The 23497-nt window shown below is 37.4% G+C and overlaps 1 protein-coding gene across 3 annotated transcripts in view; it reads right to left on the bottom strand.

Annotated features, from left to right (window-relative positions):
- The window catches only part of SIK2 (salt inducible kinase 2), a 126724-nt gene extending 104065 nt beyond the window's left edge, over positions 1-22659 (bottom strand). For all 3 annotated transcript variants that reach the window (XM_030836685.2, XM_030836691.2, XM_030836718.2), the window contains exons 1-3: positions 22388-22659; positions 10072-10188; positions 7334-7397 (exon numbers count right to left, since the gene is read on the bottom strand). In XM_030836685.2, coding sequence (XP_030692545.1) covers positions 7334-7397; positions 10072-10188; positions 22388-22522 — 316 coding nt within the window. In that variant the 5' untranslated portion in view covers positions 22523-22659. The remainder of the gene's footprint in view (positions 1-7333; positions 7398-10071; positions 10189-22387) is intronic.
- Positions 22660-23497: the final 838 nt, after the last annotated feature.

Here is a 23497-nt window from a genome sequence, read left to right as displayed (position 1 = left end):
AAAAACCTCAAAATAATTTTATAATACTTTCTCCCTTTTCTCACCATCCATATGTACATAACTTCTTGAAATTTGGCTTTACCTCCCAATTTATTGAAAAGTACTCTCTTCAAAGCATTGATGATCTCTTAATGACCAAACATACCCCTCTTCGTTCTAAACCCTCGCTTGTCTAATCAGGCCAGAAACTATCCTTACTTCCCAAGATATTCTTCTACTTTACCAATTCCACTTTACCCACCTGCCTCCTAAATGAAGGCATAAACAAAACTCACTTCTTAGCTGCCTTCTCTCTGAGGTCTCATTATTAATTATAGCTTCACTCATACTTCTACACAGATAATTGTCAAATCTATACCTCTATTACTAAACTCCCCTTTTTTGACAGAAAAGGATTTACTGAGGTATAAATTACATACAATAAAATGCAAATTCTTAGGTGGTTACTTAGATGAGTTCTGATAATGGCATACTCTATATAACCACCACTCAAAACAAAAATAAACAGTTCCATCACTCAAGACAGTTCCCTCTTATCCCTTTGCAGTCAATTTTCCCCTCTCCTCAGAAAGAGTGAAAAGAGACAACCACTTTTCAGCTTCTTGTAACATTATTATTATTATTACTTATTTATTTATTTTTATTTTTGGCTGCGTTGGGTCTTTGTTGCTGCGTGCGGGCTTTCTCTAGTTGTGGCGAATGGGGGCTACTCTTCGCTGTGGTGCGTGGGCTTCTCATTGCGGTGGCTTCTCTTGTTGCGGAGCACAGGTTCTAGGTGCACAGGCTTCAGTAGTGTGGCATGCGGGCTCAGTAGTTGTGGTTCACGGGCTCAGTAGTTGTGGCTCGTGGGCTCTAAAGTGCAGGCTCAGTAGTTGTGGTGCACGGGCTTAGTTGCTCCGTGGCATGTGGGATCTTCCCGGACCAGGGCTTGAACCCCTGTGCCCTGCATTGGTAGGCGGATTCTCAACCACTGAGCCACCAGGAAAGCCCCTTGTAATATTATTATTGTTGCCTGTTTTAGCAGCTTGTTTATGTTGCTGCATGTATAAGTAGTTTATTCCTTTTTATTGCTGTGTCATCTTCCTGTACTGCTGTATTGCTATACCACAATTTGTGCTATACCACAATTTGTTTTGGATACATTTTCCTGCAGATGGACATTTGGGTTGTTCCTGCTTGTGAAAAAGGTTGCTATATGAATATTCTTGTACAAGTCACTTTATGAATATTTGTTTTCATTTTTCTTGAGTAAATACCTAGGAACTGAATTGCTCAGTAACAGGATAGATATAAGCTTAACTTTGTAAAAAACTGAAAAATAGCTCTCCCAAGTGGCTGCACCATGTTACACTCCCACCAGCAATGAATGAGAATACTAGCTGCTTTATATCCTCCTAACATTTCATATAATCTTTTAAATTTTAACCATTCTAGTTGATATGTAATGTTATCTCATTGTAGCTTTTAATTTGCATTTCTCTGATGACTAATAACATTTAGTAATTTTTCATGTGCTTATTGGCCATTTATATATCTTCTTTTGTGAAGTGTTTGGTTCCAGTCTTTTGCACGTTTGTTAAATTGGGTTGTTTGTCTTTTTAGTGTTGAATTTAAGTTCTCTTTTGAAGGTTACCTGTTTCTATCTTCAACTGCCAACAGCTCACATCAAACTAAATGTCCTGATGTTATTTCCAACAGTACATCTAAAATCTAATTTGTAATTTTTTAGTTGGGAACGAGGCCTCTCTATTGCTGTCAACCACATCACAAATATTCTTCAGTCACATTTGCTTTAAATCCTAACTCTCGATGTTTTCCTCTTGACAGTCAATAAGAACTCTTGAGAGATGGCAGATAGTAATTATTAATGTACAGCCTCTGGAATTGCATGGTTCAAATTCAAACTCTCCCACTTATTTGCTGTGTGACTTTGGACAAATTATTGAATCTTTCAGTGCCTATCTTACAAGGTTTTTGTGAGGTTTCAATAAATAAATTATGTAAAGTATTTTAAATAGTACCCAACAAAGAGGGAGTACTCAATAAATATGGCTTGTTGCTACTGTGGAAATGCCTTTTGCCTAAAATCTTTTCTCATGAATCTAACAACTAACATCTTAATCTAGGCATTCAGCCTCTTACCTCTAGACAATAAAAACAGTCCCCTAAATAGCCTCCTTCCTCTCCTCTAATTCAGACTACACACACCTGCTGGACTTATCTTCCTAAAAGTCCTTACACATATCATCACCTTTTGGCTCTTCACCACCTTCTGGCTCACAAATGCCCACTCTGACAAATAAGCCTAACCCTTTATCCAAACACTCAAGGTCTTCCACAACTGCTCCTAACACCTCTCTAACATATGCTTCTTACTTATAGCAGTAGGGAAAGAATTCAAAAACTATCAAAAGATTGTGCCTTAAACAGAAAAAGTCAGAAGCTGCAATATAAGCATATTACTTAGGAAAATGGAGGTAAATCTAAATTAATCAGCTGAAAGAAGTACAAGTGGTTGCCTCTGAGAAAGGGAAATGGGGGTGGGGAAGAGGATGGGAAACAGGTATTTTTTGGTAACGAATCTTGCAGAATTATTTGACTTCTTACTTTAGTACATGTTTAACTTTTGTAAAAATAAAAACTTGTAAGATAGAAAGATACAGACCAAGAAAAATGGAAAGGAAGAAAGAAACAAACAGAGAGAGGGAAGAAGGGAGGGAGGGAGGGAGGAAGGAAGGAAGAAAGGAAGGAAGAGAGAAAGGAAGGAAGGAAGGAAGGAAGGAAGGGAGGGAGACTGATTATTAATTGAGGCAATTTGGTTGTCCTTACCTAAGGATAATCTGTAGACCTATGTAAGGAATAGCTGGGCACATCCATTTACTTAGTTGAGTTATCTATTTGCAGATTGAAGATTCTGAATTTTATCCAATAAATAATAGGAAGGTAAGTAAAGGTTAATGAACACAGTAGTAATATAACAAAAATAATAGTTGGGGAAGATTAAACAGGAAATATATCAGAAATGTACTTGACTGGAAAAGAAATAGGGCGTGGTAAAACATGAGGTCTTCATAATTGAGACATGAGGGGATGAAAGCCTAGATAAAGGTGATGACTGTGGAAACACAAGGGTTTAATTTCAAGTTATTTTTCAAGAACACAGAGTATGACTTGCTGGCCACCTAAATACAAAACTAAGGGAAAAAAAAGGAACACAATGCCCTCCCGCACAGAGGAGGCACTAAAGGTATATTTGTAAAGAGTAATTCCAACATTATAAACATGAACATTAAATCTTAATATATAGTGCTTAATACATAGTTGAATATTGTTTCTGTGGTTCTGTTTCATCTAAAACAGACTGAAAACATTTTGGCTCAGAATTCACTTAAAACATTATACATATTTTTCATTACTTGATTAATGTTCCATGGACTGCATCTTCCCACTTCTATTTTACTGTCTTCATGGGCTCCACCTTAGAAACTCGCTGGCTTTGCCTGTAATTACTTGAAACTACAGTTTACTCTGTCTTATCTTCCATATTTACTCTAGCTATTTTACATGAAAAATCCCCAAATTATGCTTCAATTTATATAAAACAATGTGATCCAAACCTTCATCATCAATGGTCTTAGCAAGAAGTAGCAACTTAGAATATTCTATTTTCATAGAAATGACACCTAACATATAATAGCCATTTCTATCTAGTTTACTCATAAAACTACAGCCCGGAGCTTTAAAAAATATTCCAATGGGGCTTCCCTGGTGGCGCAGTGGTTGAGAGTCCGCCTGCCGATGCAGGGGACACGGATTCGTGCCCCAGTCCGGGAAGATCCCACATGCTGCGGAGTGGCTGGGCCCGTGAGCCATGGCCGCTGGGCCTGCGCGTCCGGAGCCTGTGCTCCGCAATGGGAGAGGCCACAACAGTGAGAGGCCCACGTACCGCAAAAAACAAACAAAATCCTTCCCTTGACCTCAACTACCTTCTCATTTCTTTTTCTCCCTTTTTGAAGTGGAAATCCTTTTAAGAGTTTTCTGTTTGGCTCTCTCCATTTTCCTCTCTCATCTGCTCTTCAGTGTAGCTTTGGCTCACTCACTCCACCAAAACAGATACAATGGTCAATTGTCATTCTTTATGTCTCTTGACTATCAGCAGCATCTGACAGAGATGTTCACTCTATCCTCCTGAGAACACTTTCTTCATTTGGTTTCCAAGACATTGCATTCTCTTGGTTTTCTTCTCTGTCTTCTTTGCTAGTTCTTTCTATTTTCCTGAGGTTTTAATGTTTGAGTGCCTTGGGGATCAGACATTGGTCTCTTTCCTAATCATATTCTCTACTTGGGTGGTCTCCATCTCTCAAGAAATCCTACTGATTCTACTCATTCAAAACATACCGTGAGTGACCACCTGGCACCATGTACACTACTGCTACCCTGGCCTGAGCCATAATCATCTCTCACTTGGGACTACTGGTCTCCTACCTGGTCTCCCTGTTTCCATCCTTGCTCACTACAATCTATTCTCAACACAGCAGCCAGTGATGCTTTTAAAATGTTAGCTTAGATACAATCACTTCTTTGTTCAAACACCTCTCTAATGGTTCCCTAATTTTATTCAAGGTAAGAGCCAAAGTCCTTACATGGTCTACAAAGCCCCCAAATCTGCCCCACTCCTGCCTCCCATTTACTTTTCTGACCTCGTCTGACCTTTCTAATATTCCTCCTTGCTAGCTCTTGCTCTTCCCTCTTGCTTGCTTCTCTCCACCTACACTGGACTTCCTGCTATTCCTTGAACACACCAAGCACACTGCTGCCTCAGGGGCTTTGCATTTATTCTTCCCTCTCCTTGGGCCACCCTCTCTTCCCCATATCTATATGGCTGTACTTTCTAGTCTGTTCAAATGTCAGCGAGGCCTTCCCTGACCACTCTATTTCATATTGCAATCAACTCTCCCACTCCACATGCCCCCTTCCTTGCTTTATTGCTATAGCATGTACCACCATCTAGTACACTATACAGTTTACTTATTTTGCATATTGTCTCTCTCCCCACACTGAAAGGCAAGGTTCCTGAGAAAAGGAATCTTTGTCTGTTTTCTTCATTGTGGTACTCTTCCCACACAGAACAGTGTGGGACATATAGTCAGCTTTCAATAAAGATTTCTTGAAAGACAATTAATATGGTATAGCCAGCATTGCAGACCAGATCTTTTTGGCTTCAAAGCCCACACCACTTCAGCTAAGAAGCTTCTAGTTGAAACAAATAGCTAAAGAATTTAAATAACTTGAAGACATAGAAATAGCAACTATCCAAAATGAAATACAGACAGAAAGAGGAATTTTCAAAATTGGAATCAGTGAGCAGTGGGAGGATTTCAAACAGCCTAATCTATGTGCAACTGGAGTCTTTGACAAAGAGGCCAGCAAAATAATAGCTGAAAATTTTCTGAATCTGATGGAAACTTAACATTCACAGATTCAAGGAGCTCAATGAACACCAACCATAAGAATCATGAAGAAAACCACACAAAGGCACATCATAATCAAACTGTTAAAACCAGTGGTAAACAGAAAATCCTGAAAGCAGCCAGAGGGAAAAAAAGGCACATTATATACAGAAGAATAAAGGAAAAGGATGACAGCAGATTTCTTGTCAGGAATAATGCAAATGAGAAGACAGTGGAGCAATATCTTTAAAGCACTGAAAGGAAAAAAGTCAACCTAGAATTACATACCCAGTACGAATATCATTTAAAAATAGACAAAATAAGGATTATTTTAGACATACAAGAGCTGAAAGATTTCATCTCCAACAGACCTCCACTGCAAGAAATGCTAAATAAAGTCCTTCAGGCAGAAGAAAAATGATGCCAGATAAAAATATGTATCCATATAAAGGAATGAAGATGAAAACATGCATCTACATACAGAGATGTGGCAATGGTAACTCCACTAGTAAATGTATAAGATTTTTTAAAATATTGAAATCTCTTTAAAACATGATTGACTTTTTAAACAAAATTAATGACACTGTATTTTGTGTTTTATAAAATAGGTATAAATAAAATGTATGACAAAGAAATAACGGTGAGGAAGGGTTAAACAGAAGTATATTATTGCCAGGTTCTTACACTCTATGTGAAGTGGTGAATATTACTTGAGGGTAGACTGTAAGTTAAAGACTTGTACATGAATGTTCATAGCAATTCATGTGTAACAGCCCCAAACTGAAACCAATTCAAATGTCTATCCATACATGAATTGATAAGCAACTTGGGGTATATTTACAAAATTGGATACTACTTACAATAAAATGAAACGATATGTTATTACATGCAACAAAATGGATGAATCATAAAATAATTAAACTGAGAAAAAGAAGCCAGACAAAGAAAGGGTACAGACTATATAAGCACCTTTATATAATAAAACTGTAGAAGACATAAACTAATCTATAGTGACAGAAAACAAATCAGTGCTTGCCTGGTGGTGAGGTGGGGCAAGAACGATTACAAAGGGTCACAAAGAAACTTCTGTGGTGGTGGTCTGTTTCATACATCTGTGTGTGAAAACTTATTAAATTGTACACATTATATGTGCGCAATTTACTGTATGTGAATTCTTCAATAAAGCTGTTTAAAAAACAATTTCGGACTAAATTTAGGTTAAAAAACAAAACATTTAGACTACCTACAGTGTTCTTGCTCCATAAAGTAAAAATAAAATAGATGAAAGCTAAAACCAATAAAATAGTTATAATTTTTTAAGGGTTAGAGTGGATCATAGAAACCAATTAATCAAATATTTTTTTATTAGAGACAAAGGAACTGAGTCCCAGAGAAGTTTAGTGACTTCCCAGAGGTCTTATAGCTAAAGTTAACAGCTTACTAAACTATAAGATCCACAATAGCAGGGACTGTGTTATTTAGGTCACCACTGTATCCCCTACACCTAGTACAATGTCTGAGACATAGTACAAGCTCAATAAATATCTGACTATCTTTACCCTGGAAAGAAAGGTAAAAAGGAAGATAAATGAAAGAAAATCTCCTTTGCAATATGACTGAAAGTTTCCCCCTATCTTTGATTCTCCAATCTCTCTAACACAGATGAAAGAATTAAGCAATAGCTTTAATATCATAAATACAAGAGACTAAATTATATTCCATATCTTTAGCTTACTGGATATTTTCTTATGTTCTAATGCTTAAAAATTTCTAATTCATGTTAGCAACTTTTAAATAAGCAGGAGAATTAATAGAAGATACTCTATTCATAAAGCTTACTGACATTTTCAAATTTAAAAAAAAATGGAAAGAAATGTGCTTACCAAAAATTTCTCCATTTTTGGCATATTCTGTCACAAGGTACAACATGCTTTTGGTCTCCATTACCTATTGATAAATAATTCCACATTAGTCTCACAGGAAAAGATTGCAACATTCTACGGAGTTACCTAAATTAAAACTACTAATAAAAGTATCAAGTTATGAATAATTCAGAAGCTGGTGAGGTTTACAAGACTGACAATATCCTTATGCTAATATTTTTGTGAAAAATCTAGACCCTTCATCTTCCAAATGTGGTCCACAGACCAGCAGCAGGAGCAGCGGCACTGCCCAGGCTTCTGTTAGAAATGCAAAATCTCAGATCCCATGCCAGACCTACTGACAAAGAATTATCATTTTAACAAAATCTTCAGGTGACTACAATGCACATTCATGTTTGAAAAATACTAATATAGGTAACAGGAATTTTGAAGATCAACTTTTTACCTCCTCACTGACTTTTCTAGCTGTGTTTATATGGTAGAGCTTATAAAATAGAGCTCAGGTAATCTGGCCTGTAACCTAGCTAATCTGGCACAAAGTAACCTAGCTACTATACTTTCATATTTTTACAAAGTACTGTTATTTTAAAACATTGTTCAAAAGCTTCTTCATAGCTCCACTGCTATACACTTTTATTTAAATTAGTTTTTCTAAATTCAGAAAGGAACATACATACTGGCACATGCTAACAATGTAATATTTAAGTGCTATCTACTGAAAGGCTAAAAACTAATTTTGCTCTAACATTTAAGTTTAGGACTATTCCTAAAACAGGTCTGAAAACTAAGAGCTACCTACAATTTGGGTCTAAACAACTCCAACAGTAAGTTAATGTAACTGATTATTGGAGTTCATATAAAGACAGAATTATCATGTGAATCGTGGTAGTTTTTTGGTTTGTTTGTTTTGTTTTTTAATTGAAGTATAGTTGAAGAATCATGGTAGTTTTAACCTCAGTTTGAGTTATGGGTCATCAGACTTCTAAGGATGTGATTAGTTTCTTATAAGTATCCTCTTTAGGGAAAAAAAGAAGAAGCCTAAGGGGAGAAACACTCTGACATAACTTTGCTCTAAGAGGCCCTCTGCAGTTTTAGGAATTGTTTTGAGTGGCACACCATAGTCTCTCATTCTCAACTAGCAGTAATGCTCTCCAATGGTCTCCACATGGTTTACATTATAAATCTCTATTGATAAAGTCATTTAGTCAAATATATACATGTATGTATGTATAGAGGTAAATGTATATATACACATATATGTATATATATTTATGAGTATATACACATAGAGACACAAATTACATACTTGTGCCATTTTATAAATATATTATATACATTATAAGAGGCACACAAGAAGATAAATATAAAAGATTAACAGAATTAGAAGTTCTAATATTTTCTTATTATACCCCAAGGGATACTTGTGCTAACCAATTTGAGTGCACAGAGTAGCGTGCTAGCACTAGCTCTCTGAGGAAAAAAAAAAGAGCCTGACTTGTAAACCAATTTCTGTGGTGTAAAAATACTCCTACCATCGCTGATTTTGAGCTATTGACACTAACATGGTGTTAACTGGCTCACAAAAGTTCTGAAAATTTAACAATCAGCTCTCACAAGCAAGTACAGGCTGAGCCCAGCACACCACTAGGTACACACATCATACTTAGAGATCAAAGTCATAGACTAGCATACTGTAACATTTTAGCTTAAAAACAGTTTTCCAATATAAAAATTCTAAATATTAAGGAATAGAAATATAAAAAAGGGTTTTATATTACATTATCATTCTTAAATATAAATTACTCTTCAAAAATCTGAGAAAAATCTTCCTTTTACAAAAACATGGCTTGGGCTTCCCTGGTGGTGCAGTGGTTAAGAATCCACCTGCCAATGCAGGGGACATGGGTTCGAGCCCTGGTCCGGGAAGATCCCACATGCTGTGGAGCAACTAAAGCCGTGTGCCACAACTACTGAGCCTGCGCTCTAGAGCCCGCAAGGCACAACTACTGAGCCCGTGTGCTACAACTACTGAAGCCTGTGCACCTAGAGCCCATGCTCCGCAACAAGAGAAGCCACCACAATGAGAAGCCTGCGAACCGCAATGAAGAGTTGTCCCCGCTCACCACAGCTAGAGAAAGCCCACGCACAGCAGTGAAGACCCAACACAGCCAAAAATAAAATAAATTTTAAAAAACAACAACAAAAAAAACATGGCTTTACACTTGAAAGAGGTGCAGCTTACTTTAACAAAACTGTATCTTAATAAAGTTAATTAAAAAAAAGTAACTTATTTACTTTATCTGATAAAAGAACCCCCTCCAAAATAAACATTTGGCTCTAGGTATTATAAAGTATGCCACTAAGTAATATACTATTTTAGCCTTTGTATTTCATAAAACATAAACAATATATTTTTTAAGTAAGCAAAACTGCCATATCCTCATTAATGTTACCACCACCAAAACCCAGTAGGTTTAAGCATGTTATCATAAACGCACAACTACAAACTTGGCAATCAAATAACTTACAGTCTGAGAGACAACTTAAAATTAAGCTGCTAGCAGTTTTTTATTTCTTAATTTTTAATTTAAATATAGAAAAATGGATGTATTCAGATGAATAAAAGCATATAGTTATCTTTTTATAGACTAAAAAAACTAACATAAAAGAGAAAAATGATGATGTAAAATAGAGTATTGAATGTAAAAAGCATGGAGAGGTGTAAAGCTAAGTCATACCTGATAAAGTTTGATTATGTGAGGGTGGTCTAACATTTTCATTATTTGTACTTCTCGGTAGATTTTCTCAAGGTTCACTGCATCCAGCTGAGACTTATCTATTATTTTTATCGCCACCTGCATCCCAGACACAAATAAATACAATTAGTATACAATGGTTAACATTTCCAGTTAAGAATCTTTTAAAAAAATGACATCTAAGACTTCGCCTGTAGGTCCCTGTGACGATGATAACTAGCTTAAATTCAATGCTCATTCATTCATCATTCAACAAGTATTTCTTAAACATCTACCATGTATAAGGCACTGTGGCAGATTGTTTGGGAGTGTCTCTAATGTGCTATGAAGAATAACCCTGCAAAGATACTTGAATAAAACATATTTCTCTTTCAGTACAACTGTAACTCCTTATTCCACTTAAAAACCGAAAAAATAAAATCTCAGCAGTTTCAATTAGTTATCATCCCACTGCAAAGTACCTATAAACAAATGATCAGCCAAGTAAAAGACAGTTTCTTTTATACTGAAATACAATTGTTCTAGAAAAGCAAGTGATAGGTTCCAAAGCATAGAGATACACCTTTCTGGAAAAAAACTAAGTGTAAATAATTAAAACTCATCTACATGAAAAGATACCAATTGGATTAAATTTTGTTTTAAAAATCAAGTGCAAAAACTCAAATGTTAGTAATCACACTAAATTTTTACTTCCTTAAAGGAATTTGATTTCAAAAAATGTGGCCTCTTCCTGTCATAACTAGATAGGAACCCAAACCACTCAAAAGTTAACAATTTGAAGGAAATGCATCTGAAGGTGAATAACTAGGTAGTCAGAAATCAACAATCGCGTACTTTCTTCATGGAACCAAAAAGAACTAATTTTTTTAAATTAGTATTTGGCATTTGGTTAGGAAATAAGCTATTCTGACTCAGATAAAACTTTCAGAAAATTGGGAACTACCCAAACTTTAACAAGTTCTGAAAAAACTCTGAAATGTACTTCACATTCTACCCAAAAGCATTCTGAACATAATTCGGTCTTATGTTGTTGTTTCAGGGTAATTTTTTTTTTTGCGGTACGCGGGCCTCTCACTGTTGTGGCCTCTCCCGTTGCGGAACACAGGCTCTGGACGTGCAGGCTCAGCGGCCATGGCTCACGGGCCCAGCCGCTCCGCGGCATGTGGGATCTTCCCGGATCGGGGCACGAACCCGTGTCCCCTGCATCGGCAGGCGGACTCTCAACCACTGCGCCACCAGGGAAGCCCCAGGGTAATTTTTTATATCAATTATTGTATGTGGTATAATAGTTCAATACTCCTAAAAGGTAATCAAGAAAATAGGACTCAACCTGTCAACTCAATTCCCTTAGGCTCCTGTTAATACATTTTTTCTTCTTTCATTACAGTTGCCCTGTCCTTTCCTGTTATCTCTTAAAGTTCTACAGTAAAGTTTACTTCTTACCTTTCTCTATTTCTATTTTGCTGTCCATAGCTTGTTTCCTAATTTGAATTAATTGTAACTCATAGAAGAACTCAAGCTTCCCAAGGGAAATAAGATTACTAAACATGACAAGTAAAATTAAATTTATTGCCTAAGAAGAAAGGGGGTAGCTCCTTCTCTAGGCAGTAAAGTTTGCAGGTTTTGTGATAGCTATTTTCATTATGTTTGGTGGTATTTATTCCCATATCAAAATATTCTAGAAAGTAAAAAGTGCTAAACTTTGACTGCTAGAGGAGTGACTGATTAATATTGTACTTGCTAGTAGGAACATTATTGAACCACCTCAAACCAATACATGTAAGATGACCGCCCTGCCCAACTACAGTATGATAGAATACAGGATTATCAGTTATTTTGGGTAACTTTGGGTAAAAGCTGCCAGATAAAAAGATAAGTGTATATTTTAATTTCCTCAACATTCCTTAGGAAGGTAACATGGAGTTTCATAGACATGCATATTTTGAAGAAAATTTCTTGCCCTACAATTTCTGGAGTGCATCTACATACCAGTAGTCCCTCCCTAACAAAAAGCTTTTATAATGAAGTGGGTCACAATTATCTAATAAACAGAAAAAATAAATAAATAGAAAGGAATCATGGTTTTAAAAATCTCAGCATGGTTATTGTCATTAAGAAAATTTTTTATTATATATATCTTGAGCATCATATTTAATGTTAAAGAAAAAGTTTAAATACTAAATACCAATTAAAGTGAGGTATTACCAAGAGATTTCTCCTCTTTGATACTCTTTTGGAATCTGGGCCTCAAATAATGAAAAAGTGAAAAATATATGTTACCTAATTAAATTTTATTAAGTTATAAACTCATTATTTAACTGTTCTCAGCCAAAAAATTCTCTAATGACAAAATATAATTCTCTCCTCAATTTTATCTCGGGTCACAGACTGTATGTATGTGGACCACAAGGCTATATATTTATATCTTCACACTGTTACCCCTTGTTTGTAAGGCTGCTTTCAGAGGATTATGAAAAAGTAGATTGTGTGTTAGCATGCTCCTTGTAATAGTCAGGGCTAGTCTAACTGCTATAACAAGTAGACCCCAAAACGTACACTGATTTGAACACAACGGAAGTTTATTTTTCATGCAGCAAAACTGGACGGATAAAGAAGTTAGCAGGTAGCCCTCTTCCATGCAGTCATACGATGTATACAAGGAGTCTTTATTACCTTTAAAGGGTTAAATAAAGGTGGTAAAGGGTAAAGGATAGACAGTCCTGGGAATTCCCAGGTGGTCCAGTGGCTAGGACTCTGTGCTTTCACTTCAGGGGGCCCGGGTTCAATCCCTGGTCGGGGAACTAAGATCCCACAAGCCACGCAGCTCATGGCCAAAGAAAAAAAAGGACAGACAACCCTGAAGGTTGTCCCCATTCCAGTCAGACAGAAGGAGAAAAAAGCTTGGAGGAGCCCTCCTGAGAGGTTTTTATGGGCCAGTCCTGGAAGTGACACACAATAGTTAAAACTTAGTCATATGACCATACCTAAATGTAAGGGAGGCCAAGAAACATTTGAGCTGTAGGTCCAGGAAGAAGAGGAAAGAGTGGAGTTTTGGTGATCAGGTAGTCATCTCTGCTATACTCTTCCAGGTAATTTCTTAACAATGGGACTCTTTACCAAGTACTTCCCAGAAATATGATGATGACTTTCACAATTGTACAGCACTTTTTAATTTAACATGATACTTTCATATATTTTATCTCATTTATATCTCAATTTTTTGAAGTAAATGGAACAAGCAGTACACTCATGAGTTGATGAAACTGAGGTTCAAAAGATGTTACATAATCTACAAAGGTTCTAAAGCTCAAGTGAATTAATGGGAAATAACCCACAGGCCTTCTAACTTCAAGTTCCATCTTTTCACTCTTCAATGAGCCTATTATTCACACATTTACTGAGCACCTGTTGTATGCCCGGAATTATGTCCAGAATACAAAAATGAACAATATATGATTCCTACCTTCAAGGAACTTAATAGGTCTGTGAGAACAAAGAGAACACATTTTGGAAAACAAATTTAATGAACAACAAACATCTGCATTGGAGGATTTCCCCAATGTTGTATGAAATTCTGAATTTACAAAAGAGCTGTGCTCCACTAGTTCATTTTAAAGATAACTATGGGGCTTACCCTGGTGGCGCAGTGCTTGAGAGTCCGCCTGCCGATGCAGGGGACACGGGTTCGTGCCCCAGTCTGGGAAGATCCCACATGCTGCGCAGCGGCTGGGCCCATAAGCCATGGCCGCTGAGCCTGCGCATCCGGAGCCTGTGCTCCGCAGCGGGAGAGGCCACAACAGTGAAAAAGGTCCGCGTACCGCAAAACACACACACACACACACACACAAAAGATAACTATGAACTTAGATTTCTGGGAACTTCCTCTCTGCATCCCTTCTCTACTTAGTTCTGAACATAGTACCAAGGACAAAATCTCATGGTTACAACAAAGTCAAGCAAGGGACTCCAAATCAAAGGATCCATTTTTGGTGTTGCTCATCTAAATTATTCAACTAATTCCCAATTATGCATACAATATCTTAAAAAAACCTTCAATGAATTTATATGGTGATAAAAAATTAATATTTCTTCTGCTAGGACACAAAAGGAAGGTTTCCTATACAACTTTGGAGAGCGTATTGGATAAACTAGAATAATTACTATCAAACTAAATCCCATGTAAAGTAGCAACACTGGATATTCAACCTCATAAATAGGAAAATGTATATATACTTAATATAATGTTATATGTCAATTATATCTCAAAAATACTTTTTCAAATTATATTCATAAAGATGAAAAAACACCCTTGTGAGCTAAAATTCAATGAGATGGCCATTTTTATATACTGTTAGTAGGAATATAAAATAGGTTATAATTTTTCTGGAAGGTGATTTGACAATCTTTTGCAAGAACCTTAAAAATCATCCATCCCATTTAGCCTAAGGCTTCTATTTCTGAGCATTTATTTGTAGAAAATAATCTGAAATGATGATGAAGATTTGTGTGTAAATATATTCAAGAGTATTGCTTATAATATAAAAAATAGAAACAATAATTGGGAAATAAGTACATGATTTATGGTAGGTTTATATTATGACCGTTATACAGCTATTAAAATAGTTCCTTTTAATAATATGGAGAAATGACGAGACTAAAATATTAAATTAAAAAATGAGGATATCATTGCAGTCTCAACACAAGGTATATATAGAAAAAGACCAATAAAAACTAGATATAAATATGACAAAAATGTTATTGGTGGGTGAAAAAAAAATCATGAATTATTTTATTTTCCTGATTTACTTTTCAGTGCAATTTTTCTTCAATGAGCATGAACTACTTTTTTAATAAGAAAAAAAAAGAAAAGTGAAATGAAGTTATATTTATTATATATGCTAACTTCTCCATCTGTGAAACATTAGTCATTTTCATTTTATTATTTCTCTAAGTTCTCTATAAAATGGTTATATTATTTAATAAGATTTAAATATTAATTATGAAGACTATATACATAGAAATGTTTCCAACAATGTTAAGCAAAAAAAAAAAGTAAAAGTAACAACTATGTAAAACACAAATTTGCAAAGAAGACAAAGAATTAAATGTAAGAGCAGAAATGAAATAGTGTTAAGCTGATGGATAAAAGGGATTTTTTCAAGTTTCAAAATGTAATTTAATGGTAATGGTACACTTTTTGATACTTTTAGAAACAATTATTTCACTTCTCATAAAAGAAATATTAATCTCATGCACTTAAAGAAACCACACACAAAACTGGCTTTGGGGGACTTTATAAGGAGTTACACAATAAGAGCTATCCTTCTAGTAAAAAATCAGAAGGGATTAACATATGTTTGCTGTCTCAGGTAATATGTGGTTCAGTGCTATTTACTACTAATACACTAATTCTACACTGTCCTTCTGAAGTACCAAGGAGCAAAATCCTTACCATATAATTAGACCTCTGAAATTAAAAAAGTGAACGCACTTTTCAAGCTTATACATTAAATCACAGGTAGAATCAGAACATACCAGCCTATTGTTTGATTGAATAGTGATTGTGATTGAGTGGTCTACAATGAAAGGGTTTCTGAAAGCAGTAATAAAACTGACATGGAGTTCTCCAGTTATCCTTTAAGAATAAATAAACTTTTTTTCCAGTTTAAAATTTGACTTTTAAAATGTAAGAATTTACACAATAAAATAAATCCTCATTAAAATTTAATCTGACTTTTATAATGGTGTGTAAGGAAAAGAGATTGGAGGAAAGGTAAATGTCACTACACTTTTAGATCCATAAAAATTGAACAGAGAATTTTTAAGACTATAAAACGAAGTGATTAAAAATAATCTATCTTAGGGCTTCCCTGGTGGCGCAGTGGTTGAGAGTCTGCCTGCCGATGCAGGGGACACGGGTTCATGCCCTGGTCCAGGAAGATCCCACATGCCACGGAGCGGCTGGGCCCGTGAGCCATGGCCGCTGAGCCTGCGCTCCACAACGGGAGAGGCCACAACAGTGAGGGGCCCGCGTACCACAAAAACAAACAAACAAACAAACAAAAAATAATCTATCTTAAAAAGTACTTAAATAAATCAACAAAAAGAAAACTCAATTAAAAAAACTGGCCCAAAGACAAAAAGCAATTCACAAAAGAAATGTAAACAGTCATCTTATAAAACTGTAATCAAAGTAAATCAAAGAAATGCAAATTCAAATAAAAATATTGTTTTTCCCTATCAAACTGGGAAAGATTTAAAAATTATGTATTCTTCCTGACAAAAATTACTAGGTACTCCTATTTTGCAGGTAATTTGGCATCTCATGCCATCAGATATGGATGTAAGGACATACTCCCTGACCCAAGAATTCCACTGCTATGGGATTACCCTGAGGAAATAATCAGATAAATGCACAAAGATGTATATACAGGAATGTGCTCTGAAATATTATTTTAGAAAGAGAAACAGCAAGAGAGAGAAATAATCTAAATGTTCAATAACAGGAAATTGATTAAATGAAATACAGAGAGTCAAATGCAAGGATATTATTTAACCATGCTTTTAGACATTATTTTTTTAAATGGGAAAATGTTAATAACAGATTTAGTAAAAAACACAGATTATATGTATAGATGACATCAATTTTATTTTATATATATATATATATAAAATATATGTGAATAGCTAAGAGTATATGAACCAAATATTAACAGTGGTTGTCTCTTGGTCTGGATGGTGGAATTAAAATAGGAATGTTTATTTTCTTCTTCAAGTTTTTCAACAATGTCTACAAAGAACATACATATCTTTTGTAATTGGGGGAAAAACACATAAATACTATGTTTACTTTAAAGAAGAAAAAACAAATTTTCAGTTTAATTCATCCAAGATTCCCATGTTAACCTGTTTAAAGTATTTTTTAAATGTTTTTTAAAATGAAAAGTTTCTGATGAAATTCCCAAATGTAACCATCTTTCACGCTTCCAATAAACTCAAACTGGATATATGGGCTGCTTCTCTTTGAAGGGTGAGAAGGCATTCTCCACAAATGTCCTGTATAAAGGAACTTTTACATAAATGACATATTTTAAAAATATGGAGGTGGAAAGTAGAAGAGGTATTAGGTACACTAAAGAGGAAAGAAAGATATCTTAATGAATTTCTGGAATCCATTTGGCTCCAAGGAAATGAATCTGCCATCAGTAGTGGGCCATAAATCAAATAACATCATGTGAATCCAGGAATCGAGGCCAGTTTCAGTTATTTCCAAATAAATGGTTTCTTAATTGCCTGATGACTGGGACAGAATTTCCCAGTGGAATTAAAAGCAGAATGCATGAAACCCTGTTAAGCATTTCTACAGAATATAAAAATTTATACAACTCGTATTTTGCATGTTTGTCTCCCCCTCCTCCCAAAGAACAGATCATTCTGAACAATATGTAGCAGAATAAACTTGACAAATTTTACTTGTCTGGAGTGCCAAGAAACTAAAGAACAATTTCTAGTAAAGCATATATGTTCCATGAAAAATCTAATTTTTATTTCAACACACAGTTAAAGATCATACATAGGCCTAGATACAAACATTACTGGTTAACTTATTTGGTAACAATTCCTCCTGTTGCACATAGTACAGCTGCTTCTTGACATCTGGAATATTTTATAGAACAAGATTAACACCAAGACTACAGAGAGGAGTCTTAAAATTTTAAAGCAAAATATAAAATTCAAATGTATTAAAAAATTGAGTTCTCTTCCTCAAGAAATACCATAATCAGGGTGTAATATGCCCTTCTTTTGTTTCTACCTTTGCTCTAAAAATGCAATTTTGTACTTAACTATTTGGAAAGCTTTAAAAATGCTTACGTTTTAAGGTAGTAGTTAGTTTACGAATTATGCCTAAATATAAAAGTGCCCAAATGCACACAGAATGATTTTCAGTGAAAAAAGCAGTTTTTGAAAGTCCCTTGCTATGCTTTATATTCCAGATTTTCTTAATTATAAGTAATACCTACATGCCATTTTAATAAAATAATTTTCAGAATCTGTGTGAAATATCTTTAAGATTCCATGGACCACACATTCATATGCTCTTTAGCCAAGCAACACAAGAGGTATGGTATTGAGGAAAACTCAATTATCACAGAAAAGGTGTGAAAATAACTAATGATGGTTATCTCTGGGTGGTGATATTATAGTTAATTCTTTTCATTTATCTTCACTTTTAAAAATGTTCAATAATAAACATGATAGATTTGATAATAAAAATACACTATTTCTTTAATGTAAAAACAATACCTTCTTACTTGGTATTTCCCTTCTAGGAATTTACCTCCAATCTCTCCCCCTTAAAATAACTGAAAATGCAGATACAGAGTTATATACATAAAAATTATTCACTGCAAATTATTTATTGTAAGTGAAAACTTGAAACTGCATAATGTTAAATAAGAAAACTGTTAAGTAAAATAGGATTCATCTACAAGGTAGAACATTATGCAGCTATTAAAAATGTTTAATAAAGTTATATATAATAAGCAAAATGTTTAGGCTATAATGATAAGTGGAAAAAGAAGATACAATTTATATAAGTATATCTACCATGTGATCTCATCTATGGGGAAAAAAAAGCATTAAAAAAAAAAGAAAGACTGGAGGGAAATATACCATAATGTTAAGAATGATTTATTTCCACTGAGGGAGGAATTACACATGTACTTTTTTGTGCACTATATTCTTCTTGATATTTTCTACAGCAAGATTATGTTTCTTTTATAGAGACAAAAAAGTTTAAGGGCACAAATGACTTTTCTGAAATTTTATTTAACAGACAAAAAAACAACAACAAAAAACTAGTCATATGCTTAGTTAGAGGGAAAAAGTTCTTTACTAGTGCAGTATTAATAAAATACACTTCTCAAGGACACTCACAGCATAGCAAACTAGCAACCACTACTGCCTAAAATAGTTTAACAGTCTAAATGCTACTATTCTTTTTCCATTATGTTAATTTTATAAAATTAGCTACTCTAATTCATAAATCACAAACCAATACTACAAAGCTTTTATGAAGTATTATATTAAGAAGCTGGATTCTACCATCACCTGCCTTCCCTTTTGTGTGTAAAATTTACATAGAGATCTAACATTAGAACACTGCTTCAGATGATGATGTAATTATATTTCTTAAACAATGTTAAGCTATTTGATAGATTAGACCAAAATGAAGATCTCTTTTGTCTACTGATTTTTTTTTTCCACCTAAAAGGCAGTATTGGATCTCCCAAGCTCTGTGAAAATACATCATTTTTCAGTGATACAGAACAAGAGACGGAGAACCAATTAAAAATAAAAGGGTCCAACTGTTCATCACTTAGCTGTTCAAACTGAACCCTAAAATTTGCCTGGAGTTCAAACTTGGGAAAAAAGACCCTTACATTTTATTTTATTTATTTTTTGCGGTACGCGGGCCTTTCACCGCTGTGGCCTCTCCCGTTGCGGAGCACAGGCTCCGGACGCGCAGGCCCAGCGGCCGTGGCTCACGGGCCCAGCCGCTCCGTGGCATGTGTGATCTTCCCGGACCGGGGCACGAACCTGTGTCCCCTGCATCGGCAGGCGGACTCTCAACCACTGCGCCACCAGGGAAGCTCAAGACCGTTACATTTTAAAACACACAAACTAATACTGATGTCAGTGCATACTATATTGAAGAAATCTTTCTAAGCAGTAAGTATAATCATATTTTATTGATATTGTTCTTTATGCCATATTAATTGTTCTCACTATAATTACTGTATGTTCAGCAATGAGAACCTCAAATAATGTTAAACAACACTTTAAAGTTTCCACTATCCATCTTACTTATAGTATTTGAGGTAGTTGTTGTATTTATTAAAGATACAAATATTTACCCAGTGAATAAAGATAAAAAATACTGCTTTAAATCCTCATTAACAAATAGCAAACTACAGTAAGAAACAATTGCATCTGTGCTAAACAATTCTTAACGAAAATTACCACAAAAGTTCACAGAGCAACTTTATAAAACTTGACATGTACAGGAACTTTTCTCTTCATCAATGCCTTGCTATCTCCCTCACCCCTCTCATCTTTAATATCTCCAGTTACAATAAATTACCACAACACTCATACCCACCCATCTTAAATTCACACTATTTCTTTTTAAATGTTAAGAACACTTTCTTAGAAAAGCAACGATAGATGGGTTCTACAGACTAGAAATTTAGCTTTTACTTTAAATCATTTTACACAAATATACTATGCACACAATTCAGGATCTGAGTGCTCTTTCATGATCTGACCTGTGCCTTCAATTACAAATGCGTTGATCTCACTGATAGCCAAACCATGATACTACTCCACACTGCCCCCTAGCCCTACAAAATATATCAGTTTAAAAGTTACGGTTTGAAAGGACAACCTCAAGAAAAAGTGTCAGTCACTTATCAGCTCCCCTTAAGCAGTTCTTAAATAGATACTATATTACCTAAATTTGACCTAATAAGTAACAGCTGACAATTAAATCTTTCAATTAATACTTATAAGAGCTGATGAGAAAAAAATGTTATGTGCTGATGGGTTTGGAATTCAACCACCTAACAATCTAGTTCAAAAGTTCTGTAGAAGTCCTTTGTGAAATTTGTTTGATTTTTAGAGTCATTAAGCAAGGACCCATATAAAAATACCCATTACAAATGCCTTCTTTTCACGTAATTAAAGGGCAAATAGCATGGCATTGGGCCATCGTTCTTTGGAGGAATGGAATTAACTTCTTTCTTCGTTTTTAAAAATGCTGGGATCAGATTAAGTAATCTCACTATAGTCACATTATTTATCAATACAAACTTAACCTAAATTTCTAACTCTGGTAAATTTGTGAGAGGAAAATTTGTGATTTTGGTCCTGATGCTAAAAACATAAGCCGGATTTCGGCTGCCTCCGGATAAGCAGGGGAGGGCAAAAAGTGAGGATGACACAATGACATATGCCCCTTCTTTTTGGAAATGGAATTCTTCACATTCAGCAAAACTTCTAAGAACAACAGCTACAAAAATCCCTCTAGTTTTCAAATGTCCTTTACCTTACACAGCCATTCTGAAAAAGAATTCTACGTTCATATCCGAACTCTGGTACATTTCGCACTAATAAGGGGAAACACTGAATAGGATGAAAACTGGAAGAAAGAAAAAAACTGAAAAAGGGTGAAACTCCAGAACAACTACAATGAGGCACAGTAGAGTACGTCAAAAACACAAGGTTTTATTCTAAAGAACGGTTTTGTTTCTACCGTTTTTCTAAAGTATTTAATTTGCACGTCTTAAAATAGAGACCCTGAGGAGAGCAGCTCGAAGCGGTGAAAGGAAGGGGGGGCGGGTTAGGTAAGAACAGAGACTTGCGAGAAAATATGTGCGGTGCATTAGAATGTGCAATGGAGGGGGGGATGCTAGCTTCACCGTCAGGAAGCAGTCGAGGGCTTTATGAGTAGAGAGGCAGAATATGCTGCGGCTTAAGGAACGCGTACTCACAGCCAGAATGCACACCTGGTAAAGGGATAACCTAGGATAAGAAAGACCAACCCACCAACTGTGCAAATGCAGAGATGACCATTTTAACCAGCTCTATTGTCTGGAGTAATAGGTGGAAATGCCTCAGGCACGAGATCAAACTAGCCTGACACTAAGTCAGAGATACTGTCTGGCAAAAAGAGAAAGAGAAGATGGACAGTGGCGGCCCGGGCATTCCCGGCCAGTGGCCCCTTCCTCGTGCGGGGGAGGGGCGCCGGGATCCCGGGAGCCGCGCGAAGCCCAGTCCGGGGAGTCCGAGCACAGGCGGTCCCCTCCTCGGGGCTGGCAACGTCTCTCACCGCGCAGCCCAGGAGCACGGAGACTTCCCCTCCCACCCCACCCCCAGCTGAAAGCAGGGAAGACGCGGAACTTGGGCTCCAGAGCGGAGGCCACAGACCAGGTCACGGCTCGGGTGGGAGGCTCTGGGTGAAATTCCGTGTGGCCACGGTGGTGGCCTAGGAAAGGCAAAGCCCCTGCTGGTCGGGCTTCCAATCGGACGACACTGGGGTCCGGGTGACGCGGCCCCGGTCGCTGCGGCGCTCACCGACCCCTGGACCTCCTGGGTCCTCATACTCCCAGGCCCTCTCGCCTCAGCTAGTGACCCGGCCTCTCGGATCTCCCCAGGCCCCCGCTGCGGCTGCCCCTCTCGGTCAAGCTCCTCTCCAGAACCCTCGCCTCGGACGCTCCCGCCGAGCCCCGGGCCGCACCTCCGTCCTGGTGATCCGGTGTCGCCCCAGCTTCACCACGGCGAAGTTGCCTTTCCCCAGCGTGCCCTCGATTTCGTAGAACCCCACCCGGACCGGCCCGCGCTGCAAGTGCCTCGGGCCATCCGCCATGACCATGCTGGGCCCCGCTGCTAGACACTGCGGACTGGAGCGCGGGCTGGAGGGCGGCGGGCAGGCTGGCTGGCTGCTCAGCTCCGCTCGGGCGACGGCCGCTCCGCTCACTCCTTCGCTCAGTCCCTCCCGCTCCGCAGGGCCCAGCCAGGCGCGCGCCGCCGCTGACGTGCGCCGACGTCAGGGGGCCGGGGAAGAGGGGCGGGGGCGGGACTGGGCCTCGATTGGTCACCATGGCGACCGGAGCACCGCGGACGTCCGCGGGCGGGCGGGTGTGAGGGAGGGCAGATGGGCGGGGCCTGGACGGCGCGTTTCTTCCGGGCTCCGGCGCCCTCCATGCTCCCCGTTGCCTCGCCGCTGCCAGGGGCGGGATAGTAGCCCGGCCCGCCCAGATCCTCGGCCACCCAGCCGAAGGGCAAGAGCGAGCCCTGGTGGGCGGAGCGGAGGGCTGCAGAAACCTGGGTCTGGCTCGGGTCTCCTTACCCCACCCCGGCGTTCCCCGCCCACCCGGGGACCTTCCCGCCAAAACCTCTCACCTATGACTACTGTGCGTCCTGAATTTGGAAAGGGCAAAGAACTGTGGCTGAGCAATGCATTGCTCACAGGCTCCTTTCTTTGTATCCTTTTTCATCTGTTTCTATATAAATCCCTCCAAATTTGATGTCTCTTAAGAATCATTCTGACAGCATCGCGGGCGCTTGTAGACTCACAATGTCAGCGTTGATGAGACCTTGGAGATCACCTAATCCAGGGATTTGAAGCCTCAAATGGGCTTTGGAGACCGAACCCCCTAAAATGTGTGCAATTTTTTGCCTCTTTGAGCTTGCCTCTGGGGAGATGGGACTATAGTTTTATCAGATTCTCAAACATGTTGGTGACCGGGAAAAGGTTAAGAAATACTTATTTAATCCAATTTCTTTTCAGATGAGGAGTCAACCCCAGGGAATGCAGGGAATTGCCGAAGTCACACAGGTAATGCTA

This window comes from Globicephala melas, chromosome 8 (assembly GCF_963455315.2).
Source record: "Globicephala melas chromosome 8, mGloMel1.2, whole genome shotgun sequence".
Taxonomy (NCBI): domain Eukaryota; kingdom Metazoa; phylum Chordata; class Mammalia; order Artiodactyla; family Delphinidae; genus Globicephala; species Globicephala melas.
Note: the sequence above shows the minus strand (reverse complement) of the source record. Positions and strands in the feature narration are given on the sequence as shown.